Raw genomic sequence first — 19556 nt, 5'->3', positions numbered from 1 at the left:
ATTATTCTATTGTCCATGTATTTTGGCTTTTTGGAAATCAATTTGGGGCCAAATTAATAGGTTGTTAGAAAATCCGGTAGCCTTGACATATGATACTATTTTATTTGGCATGTCAATGAGAGCGAAAAGTCAGATTTCTTCAAAAACAATAAGCTTCTACTTATTCTGACTGGAATTGCCATTCAACTTATTACATTCAATTGGAAAAATCAGAGTAGATTAAATTACAGTTTTTGGTGGAGTTCTTTATGTCATATTTATAAAATGGAAAGAACGTTAGCCGCAGAGAGAGGATATTTTGGTAAATTTCGAGATGTTTGGGGACCATTAACAGACTTTTGTAATGAGTAGTAAACATTTTCCCTTCATAAGATAATTGAAATGAGGGGATAGGGATGGGTGGGAGGGATGATTTTTTGATATATTAATAGAATGTATATAAATGAATATTTTTGATGTGATAGGGAAGGAAGGGGAGGTTAACTTTCATGAATGTCAGTTGATGATGATAATAGAAATACAAGTGATGTTTTTTCAATTCAAATGTTATTTCTTGATACACTTGATGTAAGTTGTAAAATGAATAAAAATTATTAAAAAAAAGAAAACCAGTAACTGATCTGGTACTTGAGAACATTTGTACACAGTGTGTTCCACTCAAGAAAGCAGAAAGCATATGTATATTTTAAAACTCAAATTATTGTTAGCAGCATAAACTGTCTTCTGCTATTCTCTTAATCGTCCATTTAATAAAGCTCAACAGCTGCTTCATGGCAGTCAACTTCACTCAATTTGCTCTCAAACTCAGCAATAGTTGTCGAGGCGTTCCAAGGATACCTCACATTCACTTAAATCATGGATTGTCAAACCACTTTTAACATCCCCTGTGTACTGTAAGATTGGAAGATATCCTATGCCCAAGGATCCTATTAAGACAATACTAAAAAAAGAAAAAAGAAAGATTAAGAAAGGAAGAGGAGCTGTAAGGCAAACAAGGACGTTATGGATTTTAATGTAAATCCAAATTAAAGAAAATGTGGGAAGATATACTAAATGCTTCCTCCCTAAAGAGCCAGGAGAAAGAAGTCTCTAAGTATGCTCCCAGCAAAGCCAGCATTAAAGGAACATTTCAAACCAGTATTCTAATTTAATCTTCAGCATTTTCTTCTTTCATGTGGCTCTCCTGACAAGGAGAAAATATATAGTACCTGTGTGACAGAACAGAGGGGAATGAAGGGAAAGTAATGTGTAAAATCAACTTCTCAACTTGATCAATATGAAATGAACAAAATCCCCCCAATAGTGTTCTAGAAAACAAATATTGAAGTGTGGAAAAAGTTATATTTTTTGCATTGCTCAGCAAACAAAAATGTAACGTGCATTAATTATGCAGTAGAAGCATATTGCAAATTAGGAAGGACATAAAAAAAAGAGATTACATATGTGGCACTGAATTTGCAGCCCCGACTCAACACAGATCATTTTAAGAATGTGTAAAGTAAATAGTGCAAAAAAGGTCTTTCTGAATTATTTCCAGTTTTCATCTATTAAAGCAATTGTGGGAACTTCTAAAGATGTATTTCCTTGAAGTGAATTGACAACTACCAAAAGGAAATTAATAAGGTGATTTTTTTTTTTTTTACTATTTTGATACTATACTTAATTTACCTTATTTGACTCCCTTCATACTTCCCTGCACAACACACAATGCAATAAACTGACAACATATCTTTAACATTTACATTAAGGTTAAAACTCTAAACATACTTCTGCCATGCTTTTGTTCATATTAACCTTATACCCCCTTCTCTTCTCTAAAAAGGGACAGGAGTGAGTTAGACTTTCAGTGTCATAAGCTGCACTGTCGATGGAGTTCAAAATAAGTTTCCACACAACTAGGAAAATAAATCGAAGTAAACCAGACATAAGTTGATCGGAGGTTAATATAGAAGGCTAAGTGTAGCATATGTTATGAAACTAACCAAAGGACATGAAGAGGCTGACAAAGCCTACCTTTCCAGCAGCTGACTACAGTAAATGTCACCTTAAGCAAAACTCTTTAAATTTCTAAGCAAAGATACACTTAAGTTTCATTCGCATTTACTGATTCTGTAAACCAATCCAATTGTTTACTGAAGCAAGGAGTCAATCACAGCCTCTGGCTTTGCAGAACGCTTTCTGTTAAAAGCAAAGAAGAAAACATTAGTAAAGCAAAGTGATATATGATTTCTGCAACGAGAGGGAAATTAATGAGGGGAAAACACAGTAAGGGCTTCATTGGCTAAGCTGTGTATTAATGGACATTATGAGGGTCTAGCAGAGCTATAGAAAGGAGAAATTAGGTTCTTACCTGCTAATTTTCTTTCTTTCGGTTAGCCTCCAGAGCAAAACCAGAGCAGATGTCGAGGGCACCCCTCCCCCCCCCCCCCCGACACCCCCGGATTGGAAACAGGACCTCCAGTCACCAGCACATAAGCATTGCAAAGTGCTAAAATAAAATCAGGGGAAAAAACCCCCAGTGGCACATTAGTTATGTGCTGGGTTAAAGTAACTGGGGTTGTGGCTGGGTCTTTTGTTGGGAGGAATCATGCAGGAATGGGGTAGAGGGTTGGGAGGTTTCTGTGCTTCCTGGCGGGGCTGATAGGGTACCGGCCTTGTCTTTTACAGCTACTTCTCTGGGAGTGGGGTGTTGGTTGTCTCTTTTTCTGTTTACTGCGGGGTGGGTGGGGTGCAGGCTGGGGCGCCTCCTCACAACTCTTCTGGACACATCTTACAGGGTTTTGTTTTGTTTTTTAATTTAAGGGTCAGCTAGAATGGTAATTAATGTAGCACTTGGAATGTGGGGGTTATATCCTCCTCGATCAAACATTACAAAGTTCTCCAGGCTTTAAATAGTCATCATGCAATGCTGGCTTTCCTGCAGGAAAGCCATTTAACAACCCAGGAGCATGAGAAATTATGTAAATGGTGGGTGGGCCAGTATTTTGATGCCCCTGCTAGTGGTAAAAAAAAAAAAAAAGTGGGCGTGATTATTTTAGTTTGTAAAGGGGTACATCTGGATACACATAAAATCATAAGGGATTTGTCATTGTTCATGTCACTTTAGAACTTTTGTCTTATTTTCAGGGCCGGAAAACCTAGTTTGGCAGACCAGAGCTGGATGACCTGTGGTTTAGACATCGTTACATATAACTATTCCTTATGTATATCCATTAAATTGGTCATGAAAGCTGGTAATAATGTTTAATTGCTTAGTCTCTGACAAATTCTTTACAACATTCAGCACTGGTAACGGCCCTAGTACAGCTACAGAAAAAAAAAGCAGCAAGATCAACTGCACTATGTTATACCTGTTGCCGATAGCTTATTTCATTACAGCTCTGAAAGTTAGGACAAGACTCACCTTCTACCCGTCTTAGGCCTGGATTTTCCTTTGGACGTCCTAGGCCTCTCTAACTTCATTAAAGACTGTCTGAGGCTCTCCTCTGTGTAAGCCAGATAAACGTGAGAAAGATCCACTTCAAAAGGCTAAACAAAAGATTCAAACCTCTGTCAAGTCCTTTCATGAAGTGGCTATCGCAACCAGAGATACACAAAGTAATGGCCAAGCAAAGTATCCACTAAAAAAACTTACATCTTTTTCCTTTTTATCAGGTATTGGAGTCTGTTTCCTCATGTTGTTTCCTGTATATGCAACACATTTCTTCAAAATAAAAATATGTATGTAATTATTTCATGGCTGACAAAAGCGCACACTTGCTACATTACTGCAAATTAATTATTAGACTTACCAACTGCCATTCTCCAATGTCTTCATTCCAGTGAACATAATTTTCAATCATTTCCTTCAAGCAAATGAAAACTTCAGTCAGCTTCTACTTTTGGCATGCTTCTGCACACCCTCCATTTTATGCAATTTTTTCCTCCTCTACAAACAATGGCAAAAACCCTTACTGAATGCTGTTGTGTGTGTCTCTCTTATGGATGTACCCAAGTACAGTCAGGAACATCAGTAAATTAATTCTATTTGTTCTTAGCAGCATGAATCTTTGTAATAATTTTTTTCCAGCAAGGCCAATGCAGTGTTATCTATGGACAAAAAAAACCCCCAACTTCCAACTCAGCTTAACTCAAGCTGCCATTATTTTTCAACTCTGGATAACTGGTAATCTATGGACTGTATTCAGCAGATCTGATGAGGGACTAACAGAGCAACCATGATGTAAGGTAGCTTCTCAAATCTACTTCTTAATTCAGACTAATTCCTGATCTATGAAATCCCCATTTCAGATGCACTTAACCTGGTAATCTGGAGGAATGAAATTGTCAATTATAAGCATCTGAAGACGAAGCTCCCGGCTCAGTTGCCTAATATTCTCCAGCAAGCCTTCGATTTCCCTCTGGTGTTCCTGCTGCAGATCTGCCATCTACCACACAAATAAAAGATTTAGGAAAAGGTTAAGGCAATTTTATTTGATTGTTTTTTTCTGTGGTGATGGTTGGTGGGCAGGCTCTATCTGATGGGCAGCTGGATAACAAGTCTGGGTTGTGTATTTGTGGGTAAGATTCTGCACTTTTGATGCTCCTGAAGGTCTTTGTTTATGTTTATAATCGATTTACTATACCGCTTTAACTGACTTTACATGGCAAAGCGGTTCACAGGCTAAAAATAGGCATAAATCCTGAGGGGTGTAAAATGAGTACAAGTGAATTAATTTTTTACTCACTAGGGGCACTCGAACTTACAGGGAAATACTTTAAAATCAATAGGAGGAAATGTTTTTTCATTCAGAGAATAGTTAAGCTGGTTTTATAAAAGATTTGGACAAGTTCCTGGAGGAAAAGTCTAGTAAGCTATTGAGATAGACATGGGGGAAGCCACTGCTTGCCCTGGTTCAGTAGTGTGGAATGTTGCTGCTATTTGGGTTTTGGCCAGGTACTTATGACCTGGATTGGCTACCATTAAGATGGGATACTAGGCTATTCTTAAATTCTTATCATTTGAACATGTGCTGGCAGAATTCACATAAGCAACCGACTCTAAAATTGCTTCACCTTAGTGGTTTTCATGTATATTAGAATATTACAACCCTTCTCTGCTTGTACTAGCCAAAACAGAATATAATGAATTTTCTATTTATTTTAGATTTTACAACAGCTTCATTTAGGCCTCTATATACTAAGGTACACTACATTTTTGTATGTGAACTTTGGCCATTACTGCATGACAATTGCAAAACCTCTCAGTTAATCATTGGAGGCATTCACCATTTTTTTGGGAAGGCTGTTGTACAGGTAACACTACCTGATAATGTGCAATTTGGTTAAATATACCATTTGAGGTAGTGTTAATATGGCTCCAAAATGGTCTTTCCAAAGTGGGAAATCTGAAGCATGTACTAAAAGTGACATTAAACAACTAGCACAGCTTAGTAAATAGGCCTCAATATTCTGAAGAAAGGGGAAGAGAACATCTTCCTCTAACCTCTGACTTGGCAGCCATCAACATAGTCCAAACTTTTTTCAGTTTTTTGGTCTTGCCCTGGGCTTCCTCCTGCAGACTTGTGTATTTCTCTTCAATATCTAATCGTTCTTGCTGTTGAGAAAGAAAATTAAATAAATAAAAACAGCCAGCAGATTTAACCATCCCTTTAATCGTATTCTCCACCCTGGTAGCCTATTTGGCTGTCTTAACTGTAGCATTTTTGAGCAGAGACTGTCTCCTTCATGTCTCTGTACAGCTGGTTGTGCTCAAGAAATAATTAGTAGCAGCAGCAGCAGCAGCAGCAGCAGTATAGTCAAATTCACAGAATGCAACACACTTACTAATCCATCAGTGGTGTGTCAGGTGTTGTAAGTATACATGGCACAGGTGCATATCTGCATATGGACTATTATACAAAGGCCTTGATAACGACATACGTCCAACTTTTTCTCTCTACCACTCATCAAAAAATATTGTGGCCTGAAATAGTATTATGGTCACAGCTTGACTGGAAAGCACAGTTACTTACCGTAACAGGTGTTATCCAGGGACAGCAGGCAGATATTCTTGACTGATGGGTGACGGCACCGACGGAGCCCCGGTACGGACACTTTTAGAGTGATTGCACTCTAAGAACTTGGAAAGTTCTAGAGACCGCACCGCGCATGCGCGAGTGCCTTCCCGCCCGACCCCGACGCGCGGTCCCTCAGTTAAGATAAGCCAGCTAAGAAGCCAACCCGGGGAGGTGGGTGGGATGCAAGAATATCTGCCTGCTGTCCCTGGATAACACCTGTTACGGTAAGTAACTGTGCTTTATCCCAGGACAAGCAGGCAGCATATTCTTGACTGATGGGTGACCTTCAAGCTAACTAAAAGAGGGATGGAGGGAAGGTTGGCCATTAGGAAAACAAATTTTGTAAAACAGATTGGCCGAAATGTCCATCCCGTCTGGAGAACGCATCCAGACAATAATGAGATGTAAAAGTATGGACTGAGGACCACGTAGCAGCTTTGCAGATTTCCTCAATAGGCGTGGAACGGAGGAAAGCTACAGATGCTGCCATAGCTCTTACTCTATGGGCCGTGACGGAACCCTCTAGTGTCAGTCCCGACTGAGCATAGCAGAATGAAATGCAAGCAGCAAGCCAATTAGATAGCGTGCGCTTAGACACAGGACGTCCCAATTTATTCTGATCAAAGGACAGAAAGAGTTGGGGAGATGATCTGTGGGGCTTAGTACGGTCTAAATAGTAAGCTAAAGCCCGCTTACAGTCCAAAGTATGAAGAGCCTGTTCCCCGGAATGGGAGTGAGGTTTAGGGAAAAAAACAGGTAGTACAATAGATTGGTTGAGATGGAACTCAGAAACAACCTTAGGGAGAAACTTTGGATGTGTACGTAGAACCACCTGTCGTGGTGAAAAACAGTGAAAGGTGGATCAGAAACTAGTGCATGGAGCTCACTGACCCTCCTGGCAGAGGTGAGAGCAATAAGAAAAAGTACCTTCCAAGTGAGAAATTTGAAAGAGGTAGTAGCCAGGGGTTCAAATGGAGGCTTCATCAAGGCGGAGAGAACCACGTTCAGATCCCAGATCACCGGAGGTGCTTTGAGAGGTGGTTTCAGATTAAAAAGACCTCGCATGAATCTGGAGACCAGGGGATGAGCTGAAAGGAGTTTCCCTTGGACCGGCTCATGAAAGGCCGTAATGGCACTGAGATGAACTCTGATGGAAGTAGACTTGAGACCAGAAGTAGACAGAGAAAGCAGATAATCCAATAGGTGTTCCACTGCAAGAGACTTGGGGTCATGATGATGTAGGAGACACCAAGAAGAAAACCTTGTCCACTTTTGATGGTAACATTGCAGAGTGGCTGGTTTCCTGGAGGCGTCCAGGATGGAGCGAACAGACTGAGATAGCAAAAGATCAGTTGAAGTCAGCCCGAGAGATACCAAGCTGTCAGGTGTAGAGACTGCAGGTTGGGATGGAGGAGGGTTTCCTGATCCTGTGTAAGCAGAGATGGAAACAGTGGAAGTAGAAATGGATCCCTGGAACTGAGTTGAAGTAGAAGGGAGAACCAATGTTGTCTGGGCCACCGTGGAGCAATCAGGATCATGGTGGCCCGTTCCCTCTTTAGTTTGAACAAGGTCCGAAGCATGAGAGGCAGAGGAGGGAAAGCATAAAGGAACAGATTGGACCAATCCAGAAGAAACGCATCCGCTGCCAGACGGTGAGGAGAGTAAAGTCTGGAGCAGAATTGGGGCAACTGATGATTGTGAGGAGCTGCAAAAAGGTCCACCTGAGGAGTGCCCCATTGTGCAAAGATAGACTGTAGAGTCGATGGGTCGAGAGTCCATTCGTGGGGTTGGAGAACTCTGCTGAGCTTGTCCGCTAAGAAGTTCTGTTCTCCCTGAATATAAATCGCTTTCAGGAATAAGCGGCGCGAGGATGCCCAAGACCAGATTCTCTGGGCTTCCTGGCACAAGAGGCGAGAGCCCGTTCCCCCTTGCTTGTTGATGTAGTACATAGCCACCTGGTTGTCTGTGCAAAGTAGAAGGACTTGAGGAAATAGAAGGTGTTGGAAGGCCTTGAGGGCATAGAACATTGCCCTGAGTTCCAGGAAATTGATGTGATGCTTCTTTTCCTGAGGAGACCAAAGGCCCTGAGTTTGGAACTCGTTCAGATGTGCTCCCCAAGCATAAGGGGAGGCGTCGGTGGTGATGATCAGATGATGAGGAGGCAGATGGAACAGAAGGCCCCTGGAGAGATTTGAGGATATCAACCACCATTGCAGAGACTGACGAAGAGACGATGTCACAGATATGTGTCGTGAGCAAGAGTCTGTCGCTTGAGACCACTGGAGAGCCAGGGTCCATTGGGGAGTGCGCAGATGAAGCCGTGCCAGGGGTGTGACATGAACTGTGGAGGCCATGTGACCCAAGAGAATCATCATCTGCTTTGCAGAAATGGAGTGCTGGGACAGCACCTGCTGACAGAGCGATTGGAGGTTGTAAAGACGGTTGTCCGGCAAGAAGGCTCTCATCTGGACCGTGTCCAGTACCGCTCCAATGAATTGAAGTCTCTGCGTAGGAAGAAGGTGAGACTTGGGTATGTTGATTTCGAACCCCAGTAGTTGAAGAAAAAAGATGGTCTGGTTGGTGGCCAGAAGAACAGTCTGAGATGAAATGGCCTTGATTAACCAATCGTCCAGGTAGGGAAAAACCTGAAGGTGGTGGGAGCGCAGAAATGCTGCTACCACTACCAGACATTTTGTAAACACTCTTGGAGAGGAGGCAAGACCGAAGGGGAGCACTCTGTATTGGTAATGACAGTGATTGATCATGAAGCGAAGGTACTGTCTGGAGGCCGGATGAATTGGAATGTGAGTGTAGGCCTCTTTGAGATCGAGAGAGCATAGCCAGTCGTTGTGATCGAGGAGAGGATAAAGCGTAGCTAGAGATAGCATCTTGAATTTTTCTTTGACCAAACATTTGTTGAGATCTCGCAGATCTAGAATTGGTCTGAGGTCTCCTGTTTTTTTGGGAACTAGAAAATACCGGGAGTAGAATCCTTGCCCTCTTTGGTCCAGAGGAACTTCCTCTATGGCGTTCAGAAGCAGGAGGGACTGAACCTCCTGACAAAGGAGGGCAGATTGAGGAGTGTGCAAAGCAGACTCTTTTGGTAGACTTTGGCCCGGAAGGGTGTGAAAGTTGAGAGAGTAGCCGTGGCGGATGATGTTGAGGACCCACTGGTCCGAAGTGATAACTTCCCACCGGCTGAGAAAGAAAGACAGACGTCCTCCTATCGGTTGAGGAAGGAGAGGAGATGGTTGAACGCTGGCTATGCCCTCGAGGATCAAGTCAAAAGGGCTGAGTCGATTTTTGTGGAGGAGGCGGCTTAGCTGGTTGTTGCTGCTGAGGCCTAGGTGTTTGCCGCTGCTGTTGCCGCTGCCTCCTAGGTTGCTGAGTTGAAGGCTGTAAGGGGCGAGCCACAAAACGCCGCTGATAGGCAGTTTGCTGTCTGAATGGCCGTGAAGGTGGAGGTTTCTTCTTATTCTTAAGAAGGGTATCCCAGCGGGTTTCATGAGCCGAGAGCTTCTGGGTCGTTGAGTCCATAGAATCTCCGAACAGCTCATCCCCTAAACATGGGGCATTAGCCAACCGGTCTTGATGATTAACATCAAGCTCAGAGACTCTGAGCCAAGCCAAACGGCGCATGGCTACAGATATGGCTGTTGCTCTAGAGGTAAGCTCAAAAGTGTCATATATAGACCTTACCATGAATTTTCTGAGCTGGAAAAGAGCTGAAGAGCACTGATGGAAAGCCTCACGATTTCCCACAGGAAGGTACTGCTCAAAGGAAGCCATGGTGGTAAGGAGATGCTTTAAATAAAACGAAAAATGAAAAGCATAGTTACCAGAACGATTAGCAAGCATCGCATTCTGGTAAAGTCGCTTACCGAATTTGTCCATGGCTTTACCCTCTCTGCCAGGAGGGACAGAGGCATAGACACTAGCTCCCAAGGACTTCTTGAGGGTGGATTCTACAAGAAGAGACTCATGAGAGAGCTGTGGTTTATCAAAACCAGGAATGGGGATTACTTTATAAAGGGAATCCAATTTGCGAGGAGCTCCCGGGATAGTAAGAGGAGTCTCCAGATTCTTGTAAAAGGTCTCCCTCAGGATGTCATGTAAAGGGAGTTTCAAGAATTCCTTTGGAGGCTGGTCAAAATCAAGAGCGTCCAAAAAAGCTTTGGACTTTTTAGACTCAGCCTCCAAAGGAATGGAAAGAGATTCACACATATCTCTTAAAAAAGAAGAGAAAGAGGTGGAATCAGGTTTGGAGGAAATATCCTGCAGAACAGGCTCGTCTTCCTCTGATGAACACTCACCTTCTGACTGAAGAGGTTCTTCAGAGTCGCCCCACAGATCAGGGTCTCGAACATGGGGACCACGGTCCCGAGACTCAGGGGTGGATGGTTCTCGGTGTCGGGACTTCTGTACCGACTTACCCGACCTCACCGACGCGGTACCGGGCGATGTTATCGGTCGCACCGGAGCCGATGTCTGAACCGATTGGTGATGAGACCTGGGCTCCGGTGCGAGGACAGGCATCGATGCCGATGAGGCCAAGTGTACCGGTACCGAAGGAGTGGATGGTGACAATACGGACTGTTCCACGATCGGTACCGGTTGCTCAGTGGGGACCGATACCGGAGGGCTCGGTGTCAGGAGAGCTGGAAGGAGTTGTTTGAGCTGTTCCTTCAGCTGTACCTGCAAGATGGCCGCAATGCGATCATCAAGGGAGGGCACCGGTACCGCTTTTTTCTTCTGCGGTACCTGCGGTGCCGCTCGACGCCCCGGAGATGAGGAGCCCGATGTCGAGGGACTCACCTCAATAGGGGTGGAGCGCTTCCGCTGGCGCCTCACGGTCGGCAGGATTGGACTCTCTGCAATGGAGACCGGAGGACGTTCCAGCGGGGAAGGCTTCTTAGCCGGCTTACCTGCATGCTGCGACGTCGACGCGGTATCGCGTGGCGTCGATGAGGTGGGTGCCGACGAAACAGGTACCGAGACCGGCGCCGAAGACGTGGGGTCGGACATGTCGGTGCCGAAAAGCAGTCTCTGCTGTATCTCTCGATTTTTGAGAGTCCGCTTTTTCAAAGTGGCACAGCGGGTGCAGGTAGAGGCCTGATGTTCCGGACCCAGACACTGAAGGCACCAGTTGTGCGGGTCTGTTAGGGAAATAGACCGTGCACACCGCTGGCACTTCTTGAACCCGGGCTGAGGGGGCATGAACGGAAAAACGGCTTCTGCCAAATCGAAGGCCGAGGCCTCGATAATGGCAGTAGGCCCCGCCGGGTCAAATCAAGAAAACTCGACAAAACAAGAGAAAATTTTTTTTTTTTTTTTTAAAGAAAGAAAAATGGAAGGGCAAAAAGAACCCGAAAAAGTTTACGCGAGCGGGAAGGCGAATGAAAAAATTTTTCAACAGCCGTTGAAAATGCGACTTCTTAGCTCCGCGGAAACTAAGAAACTGAGGGACCGCGTGTCGGGGTCGGGCGGGAAGGCACTCGCGCATGCGCGGTGCGGTCTCTAGAACTTTCCAAGTTCTTAGAGTGCAATCACTCTAAAAGTGTCCGTACCGGGGCTCCGTCGGTGCCGTCACCCATCAGTCAAGAATATGCTGCCTGCTTGTCCTGGGATAAAAGAACATTTGCCTTCTAAAAAATTTCTCACCCTTCATAACAGCTACTACATAGAGCTGATTGTGTTTTCAGAAAGAGAATTTATAGCCTGCCTAACCAAAGGAAGGATCTTTATACACAAGGGTCTTGAGATGTTAGCAAAGGTGTTAAGAGGCTAGACTACAAGTTCTTGGTTCAAGGGTCTTTATTTTCTGTAGACCATCACTTCCACTGTTTTCATTATCCAAGTCTAAATGTAAAGACAGATACAACCACAATGATTCATTCAATGTGAGTACTCACCTCTTTTTCCTCAAGCTCTCGGCGAAGCTGTTCTGCTCGTCTCCTGCGTTCTTCAAGCTCGTTATTGGATTCCTCCAGTAGTTTCTCTTGTTCCTCAGCTTTTGCCAGCAAGTCCACACCTCCCACAATCACCTTCTTCTCCAGAGCAGACAGTTTTTCCAGCAGCGAGTGATGCTCTTGTCTAACAAGACACAAATACAAGAAGACTGGAGCAGAAAAGATGGTAAAAAAACATACCTTCATTCATGTCCCTTCCTCTCTCCTCTTGTATTTTGCCATCTTTTTATGTTCTACTTCCCCTATGTTTTCTTCTAACTTCTTTTCTACTCTACCTTCACTTAAATTTATTTCTTCCCATCCCAAAGAACTGAACTACAAACATCTTCCTCTACCCTCCATACCTTCTGTCCTCATCTTAAAGGGAAAAGTTTGCTAGCAGTGGCTTGAACAGCAAACCCATCACCTGCACTGGGGATGAACTGTAATGTGCAATTTGCTAAATGCAAAGTACATGCCCAAAAGCCTGCAAACTGTAATTCTTGACTCTTCCCTTCCAGCCTGAAAGCTCTAAATACTAAAACTGTCACTCACTGTGCTTTCAGCAAATCCTTTTCTCGCTTCTCCAATTCTGCTCTGGCTTTGTTCCTTTCTTCTTCTTCCATGTCCAGTTTTGCTTCAAGTGCTTTGCGCTCTTCATCAATCTTTGCCTGCATCTCTGCCATCTTATCTGGGGAAACTTTCTTTTTGCCTAGTAGAGAGCAGTCATTTCTACATCATTAGTTTCATCTCTAACTAAACAGAACGGAGAAAACCATATTACAACCAGGCATCAAATCAAATCCATGTCCAAACAATCTTTAGCAGGAAAACCACCAACACGGGTGACATTTTAACATTTTCTAGAACACAGTCACTAAACTAGATGAGACAACATCCATCTCTATTAAGTGTTCTCACAAAACACATGATCTGGGGAATTTGTTCTCAAGGAGGGTAATTTACCCAAGTGAAGACACTTAACTCTTAACAAAATACTTGCTTCTTATTTATTAAGTAAACACAGCAAAGCAACAGCATTAATATAAACAGGGCATGCAAAATCAATCCTACCAACCTGTTTGATCTTGCATTGAGAGGAGGAAACAAGCAAATCGCAGATAGGCAGCATATGAATAAGAGGAAGGAAAATATATTTAATCAATATATTTATTTTTAATAAGCAAGGAAGAAATCAGTACAAGCTTTTACAGACAAGAGGCAGCAGAAATGTTAAGTAAAAGCTGCTACATTAAGTAAAACCTGTTTTGTTATTTTCTTTTCACTGAAAGTTAGTGACTATTATAATCTAAATAAATCTTCATATACTAGTCAGTGTTCACAAACCTCTGCTGAAGTAAGTCTCTCATTCAAATGGATTACTCCTATAACAGGGATCATTCATTCAGGAGGAAAAGTCTGCAAACCCTGTTTTCAAAACTAATGAAGTCATTAAAACCAACAACTAATTTTATGATTATTTATGGCCTATATTGAAAAGGTTCTGAAGTATTTTTTAGCCCATAAAGTATATTTAGTTTCAAGCAGCTACTTTGCCATGAGACAGTGAAAGGTATTCAAGAATTTAAAATTGTTTACCTGCCAAAGCATCTCCAAATAGAACTATAAAATATTTTGTTTTGACTTTGCACCATTTACACTTATTTTACACAAGAAGTAAAAAGTCATACTCCAAGAATTTGGGACAGAAAAAGTGAAAAGCATTGACCAGGAGTATGAGTCCCATAGAAAAAAAAGTACAATTCAGTACATTATCTGATCGTTATGCGAGGTCAATTATTGTGTTCTTTTATGGCTCAATTAAAGTGCTATTGGCAATTGTATCAATAACTAATTATCCTACACAATAACATACAAATGTTAATTTATATTAACTCAGTTCTTTCCTAGAGGTAAACAGCAAGTCAGATATCTACGCAATGGTCTTGGTCTTTTGGAAATCAATTTGGGGCCAAATAAATTGCTTATTGGAAAACCCGGTTGCATTATCATATGATACTGTTTTATTTGGCATATCAATGAGAGCAAATAGCCAAATTTCATCTAAGAATAGGCTTCTATTGATTATGACAGGGGTCGCCATACAACAAATCACGAGTAATTGTAAAAATTGGAAAAGACGTGGAGGGGTATAATCGAAAGGGACGTCTAAGTCCGTTTACGTCCATCTCGGAAGCCGTCCAAAGTTAAAAAGAGCCTAAGACACATTTTCGAAAGATACATCCAACTTTTTTTTACTTTCGAAAATCGTCTAATTATATGTCCTGCCGATCTGATCGGTCAAGCTGTTAAATCGTCCATCTTTATACAACATTTCCGTCCAAGTCCAAAATGCCTAGAACAAGCCCTGTTGAATGTGGGAGGGGTCTGCAAGTGATGGACTGAACACCCAGACATGCCACAAAAAGGGTGCCATGGCTTCTCCTCACTACAGCTCCCTTATAGGTGACTGTGAGCCTCCCAAACCACCTCCAGAATACCCTAGACCCACTTATCTACCACCCCAATAGCTCTTATGGCTGCAGGAGCCACTTATATGCCAGTAAAAAAGGTATAATTTAATTTATTGTTGATTATTAAGTGTTTTATTTAAATTCAAATGGTTGTATTTACTAATGCACTTGTATGTTTTTAAAAATGAATAAAGATTTACAAAAAAAAAAAAAAAAGAAAGATATTTACGCAATGATCAAAAGACAGGAGAGAAAAAAAAGAAGTGAAAATGATAAACATGAGATTGAAGGGGAAAATACAGCACGAGGAAAACATACATGCAAAAAAAAAAAGTGAAAACACAAATAGTGCCAATAAATCAATTTGAAAATAATAATTTAAAAAAAGGTAGCACACATTAAATCAGCCAGATCAAATAGCTTCTTTGCTGTAAGCTACCCCAATTCAAGCAGTTAACATATCCCTTCAGAAGGAACTACCACAATCTGTATTACATGCTTGTTAAAGTCTTTCTAAAATTAGTGGCTCCTGACAGGTATCAGGCTCCTTCCAAGCAAGCTTCCAGGAAGGAATGTTAAAAGAACTACCCTGTGCAATATACAGAAAATAGCTGCTAACACTTCAAAATAAGAACTTATCATTGGGAAAAGCAAAACCGGAATTAAACACTGATGCCTATTTTTTTTGTCACCTTCATTTTGTTTTTTTGGTTTTTTTTTTACTTCAAGTCAACACTGTGAAAAGAAACCTTGTACAGTGCTCCCCTGGTCATTCGTGGTCGGCGAATCGCGGTCCCAGTCATTTGCGGTATTTTCCGACCGCGAATAACCGGGCAGGAGAGGCCTGCCGGAGAGAGCAGCCGGAGCACCGGCGAGTGAAGGAAATCACTCGTAGTATGCTCCGACCGCCTCTTCCTGCACTAAAGTTAGGCCTCACCAATCAGGAGCTGCGTGTCAAAGCTTTAATACAACCTTCCAGAGTGGAAAACTTCATATCGATTTCTTTTGGGGGCTAATCAGCTAAATTGCTACAAATCTATTTGGCTTTTGGAAATAATTTCATTATTTTATGATAATCAAATGAAATGTTATGTCATGCAGAACCACTTATCACAGACAACTCCTATGAAGCATTTAGCTCCCCAGGGCATAAAACTATCTCAATATTAAATTTAAATCATTATAAAATATGAATATAAGTGTGATATATTGTACTTAAAGTGTTCATGAAGAAAATCAAGTGTATATTTATAAGATTATATGAATTTTTCTGATACACTTGTTGTAATATGCAAAACTGAATAAAGAAATTTTTAAAAAAACAAACAAAACTATCTCAATGAACCAAGCCTTACCCGGTGTACTCTTCTACACCTATTATGTAGTTTTACAACTGCAAAAAAATTCATTTAAAATGGGAAACTGCAAGGGTTAAAAAAAAAATTAAAACAGCATGCCTTGCACAGGGCAGATCTAAAATTCTTGCGCAGCATTTACGATATGAATGAAGTGCATGTGTAATGGAACAGCCAAAGCTTTGTTAAAGAGTTGAAGAGCTCCCACTCACTAGTAAAGGACTTATCCAGAGGTTTCTCTATGACAGTGGAGTCTGAACCACTGCTGCTGCTACTGCCTGGAAAACAAAGACATGAAATGCCCCAGGGAAAGCCCAAGAAAACCGTGAACAGGAAGAAACAGACGAAGCAATGATCAGTTCCCAAGAAAAGAGCAATACCTGGGTTCAGAATTACATCAGCTGGCTCTAACTGGGTCCCTTTTTCTCTCAAAATTCTCTTACAAATATCAAAGATCTAACTGGTGGATGGATTCCTTTCCCTTTTCTTTGGGCAGGAAATAGTAATAAATGCTGTCCAGGCAAAAAGCACAGTTACTTACCGTAACAGGTGTTATCCAGGGACAGCAGGCAGATATTCTTAACACATGGGTGACGTCACCGACGGAGCCCTCGGTACGGACCTTTTTAACTAGAAGTTTCTAGTTGGCCGCACCGCGCGTGCGCGAGTGCCTTCCCGCCCGACGGAGGAGTGCGTGGTCCCCAGTTAGGATAAGCCAGCTAAGAAGCCAACCCGGGGAGGTGGGTGGGACGTAAGAATATCTGCCTGCTGTCCCTGGATAACACCTGTTACGGTAAGTAACTGTGCTTTATCCCAGGACAAGCAGGCAGCATATTCTTAACACATGGGTGACCTCCAAGCTAACAAAGAGGGAGGTGGGATGGTTGGCCATCAGGAAAATAAATTTTGTAACACAGATTGGCCGAAGTGTCCATCCCGTCTGGAGAACGCATCCAGACAGTAGTGAGTAGTGAACGTGTGAACTGAGGACCAAGTGGCCGCCTTGCAGATTTCCTCGATGGGCGTGGAACGGAGGAAAGCTACAGAAGCAGCCATAGCTCGGACTCTGTGGGCCGTGACAGTTCCTTCCAGTGAGAGACCGGCCCGAGCATAGCAGAATGCAATACAGGCAGCAAGCCAATTTGAAAGTGTCCGTTTGGAGACAGGACGACCCAAACGGTTGGGATCGAAAGATAAAAATAGCTGAGGGGATGTTCGGTGAGCTCTGGTACGATCAAGGTAGTAAGCAAGGGCACGCTTACAATCCAGCGTGTGCAACGCCTGTTCCCCAGGATGCGAGTGAGGCTTAGGGAAGAAGACGGGCAACACAATGGACTGGTTGAGGTGAAAAGCCGAGACCACCTTGGGAAGGAATTTAGGGTGGGTACGCAGAACAACCTTGTCATGGTGAAAAACAGTGAATGGTGGGTCAGCAACCAGTGCATGCAGTTCGCTAACCCTCCTGGCAGAGGTGATGGCAATTAGGAAAAGCACCTTCCAGGTAAGAAGCCTGAGTGAAGTAGTGGCAAGAGGCTCAAACGGAGGTTTCATGAGTGCTGAGAGAACCACATTGAGGTCCCAGACGACAGGAGGAGGCTTGAGAGGCGGTTTGATATTGAAGAGACCTCTCATAAATCTGGAAACCAGAGGATGAGCCGTGAGGGGTTTTCCGAGAATAGGCTCATGAAACGCAGTGATGGCACTGAGGTGGACTCTGATGGAGGTAGTTTTGAGGCCAGCATTGGACAGCGAGAGCAAATATTCCAATACAGTTTCCACCGCTAAGGAGGTGGGTTCCTGATGATGCCGGAGACACCACGAGGAGAATCTGGTCCATTTCTGATGGTAACATTGGAGGGTGGCTGGCTTCCTGGAGGCGTCCAAGATGAGGCGGACCGGCTGAGATAGGTTCTCTGGAGAGGTCAGCCCGAGAGAAACCAAGCTGTCAGGTGGAGCGAAGACAGATTGGGATGCAGTAGAGACTGATGTTGCTGCGTAAGTAGAGTAGGAAACACAGGAAGGAGAATGGGTTCCCTGGAGCTGAGTTGGAGCAGGAGTGAGAACCAGTGTTGGCGAGGCCACCGAGGTGCGATAAGAATCATGGTGGCGTTGTCCTTGCGGAGTTTGGACAAGGTCCGCAACATCAGAGGAAGTGGAGGGAAGGCATACAGGAACCGATCCCTCCAGTCGAGCAGGAATGCATCCGGAGCCAGACGGTGAGGAGAGTAGAGTCTGGAACAGAATTGGGGCAGCTGATGGTTGTGAGGTGCTGCAAAGAGGTCCACCTGCGGAGTGCCCCATCGAGCAAAGATGGAGAGCAGAGTCGGAGGGTCCAACGTCCACTCGTGAGGTTGAAGGATGCGGCTGAGATTGTCGGCCAGAGAGTTCTGTTCGCCCTGGATATAGACCGCCCTGAGAAAGAGATTGCGGTCCGTGGCCCAGGTCCAGATGCGCAGAGCCTCCAAACAAAGGGGGCGAGATCCGGTGCCGCCTTGCTTGTTTATGTAGTACATGGCGACTTGATTGTCTGTGCACAGGAGGAGGACTTGAGGGCAGAGAAGATGTTGGAAAGCCTTGAGGGCGTAGAACATGGCTCTGAGTTCCAGGAAATTTATGTGATGACGACGCTCCTGTGGGGTCCAAAGTCCCTGGGTGCGTAGATCTCCTAGGTGAGCTCCCCACGCGTAGGGGGACGCATCCGTGGTGATGATCATAGAGTGAGGGGGCAGATGAAAGAGCAGACCCCTGGAAAGATTTGAGGAGTTCAACCACCATTGGAGAGATTGCTGAAGAGATGATGTCACAGAGATGGGATGAGAAAGAAGATCTGTAGTCTGCGACCATTGGTTGGCGAGAGTCCACTGAGGCGTACGAAGGTGGAGACGTGCCAGAGGAAGGACATGCACTGTCGAGGCCATGTGACCCAGGAGGACCATCATCTGTCGGGCAGGAATGGAGGGGTGCATGAGTACCTGACGGCAGAGATGGAGCAGGGTCCGCTGGCGATCGGAGGGGAGAAAGGCCCTCATCAGCGTGGTGTCCAGAACTGCTCCAATGAATTGAAGTCGCTGGGTGGGAAGCAGATGCGACTTGGGGTAGTTGATCTCGAACCCCAGGAGGTGGAGGAGAGAGATGGTGTGATGAGTAGCTTGTAGCACGAGTTGAGATGAAGGTGCTTTCACCAACCAATCGTCCAAGTAGGGGAACACCTGGAGGTTGTGAGACCTGAGGAAGGCCGCCACCACTATAAGGCACTTGGTGAAGACTCTGGGGGAGGAAGCGAGGCCAAACGGTAGCACTTTGTACTGATAGTGGTGGTGTAGCACCTGGAACCGCAGGTAGCGGCGAGAATTCTGATTGATGGAGATGTGAGTGTAGGCCTCTTTGAGGTCCAGGGAACATAGCCAGTCGTGTTGAGAAAGAAGAGGGTAAAGCGTGGCAAGGGAGAGCATTCTGAACTTTTCCTTGACCAGGCACTTGTTGAGGTCCCTGAGATCGAGAATGGGACGGAGGTCTCCCGTCTTTTTGGGAACCAGGAAGTAGCGGGAGTAGAATCCCTGACCCCTTTGATCTGGAGGTACTTCTTCGATGGCATTGAGAAGGAGGAGGGATTGAACCTCCCTCAGGAGGAGGGGGGTTTGAGATGAGTGTGAAGCAGACTCTACGGGAAGGTTGTCCGGTGGAAGAGTCAGGAAGTTGAGAGAGTAGCCGTGGCGGATG

At 44.0% G+C, this 19556-nt stretch overlaps 1 protein-coding gene across 2 annotated transcripts in view; it reads right to left on the bottom strand.

Annotated features, from left to right (window-relative positions):
- Positions 1-1563: 1563 nt before the first annotated feature.
- The window catches only part of KIF3A (kinesin family member 3A), a 56475-nt gene continuing 38482 nt past the window's right edge, over positions 1564-19556 (bottom strand). The window contains exons 10-18 of one of the 2 annotated variants that reach the window (XM_033927526.1): positions 13086-13094; positions 12563-12719; positions 11972-12152; positions 5486-5596; positions 4302-4427; positions 3792-3845; positions 3635-3703; positions 3404-3528; positions 1564-2178 (exon numbers count right to left, since the gene is read on the bottom strand). In XM_033927526.1, coding sequence (XP_033783417.1) covers positions 2130-2178; positions 3404-3528; positions 3635-3703; positions 3792-3845; positions 4302-4427; positions 5486-5596; positions 11972-12152; positions 12563-12719; positions 13086-13094 — 881 coding nt within the window. In that variant the 3' untranslated portion in view covers positions 1564-2129. The remainder of the gene's footprint in view (positions 2179-3403; positions 3529-3634; positions 3704-3791; positions 3846-4301; positions 4428-5485; positions 5597-11971; positions 12153-12562; positions 12720-13085; positions 13095-19556) is intronic. The other variant, XM_033927527.1, reaches the window with a different exon arrangement.

This window comes from Geotrypetes seraphini, chromosome 18, assembly GCF_902459505.1.
Source record: "Geotrypetes seraphini chromosome 18, aGeoSer1.1, whole genome shotgun sequence".
NCBI classification, from domain to species: domain Eukaryota; kingdom Metazoa; phylum Chordata; class Amphibia; order Gymnophiona; family Dermophiidae; genus Geotrypetes; species Geotrypetes seraphini.
Note: the sequence above shows the minus strand (reverse complement) of the source record. Positions and strands in the feature narration are given on the sequence as shown.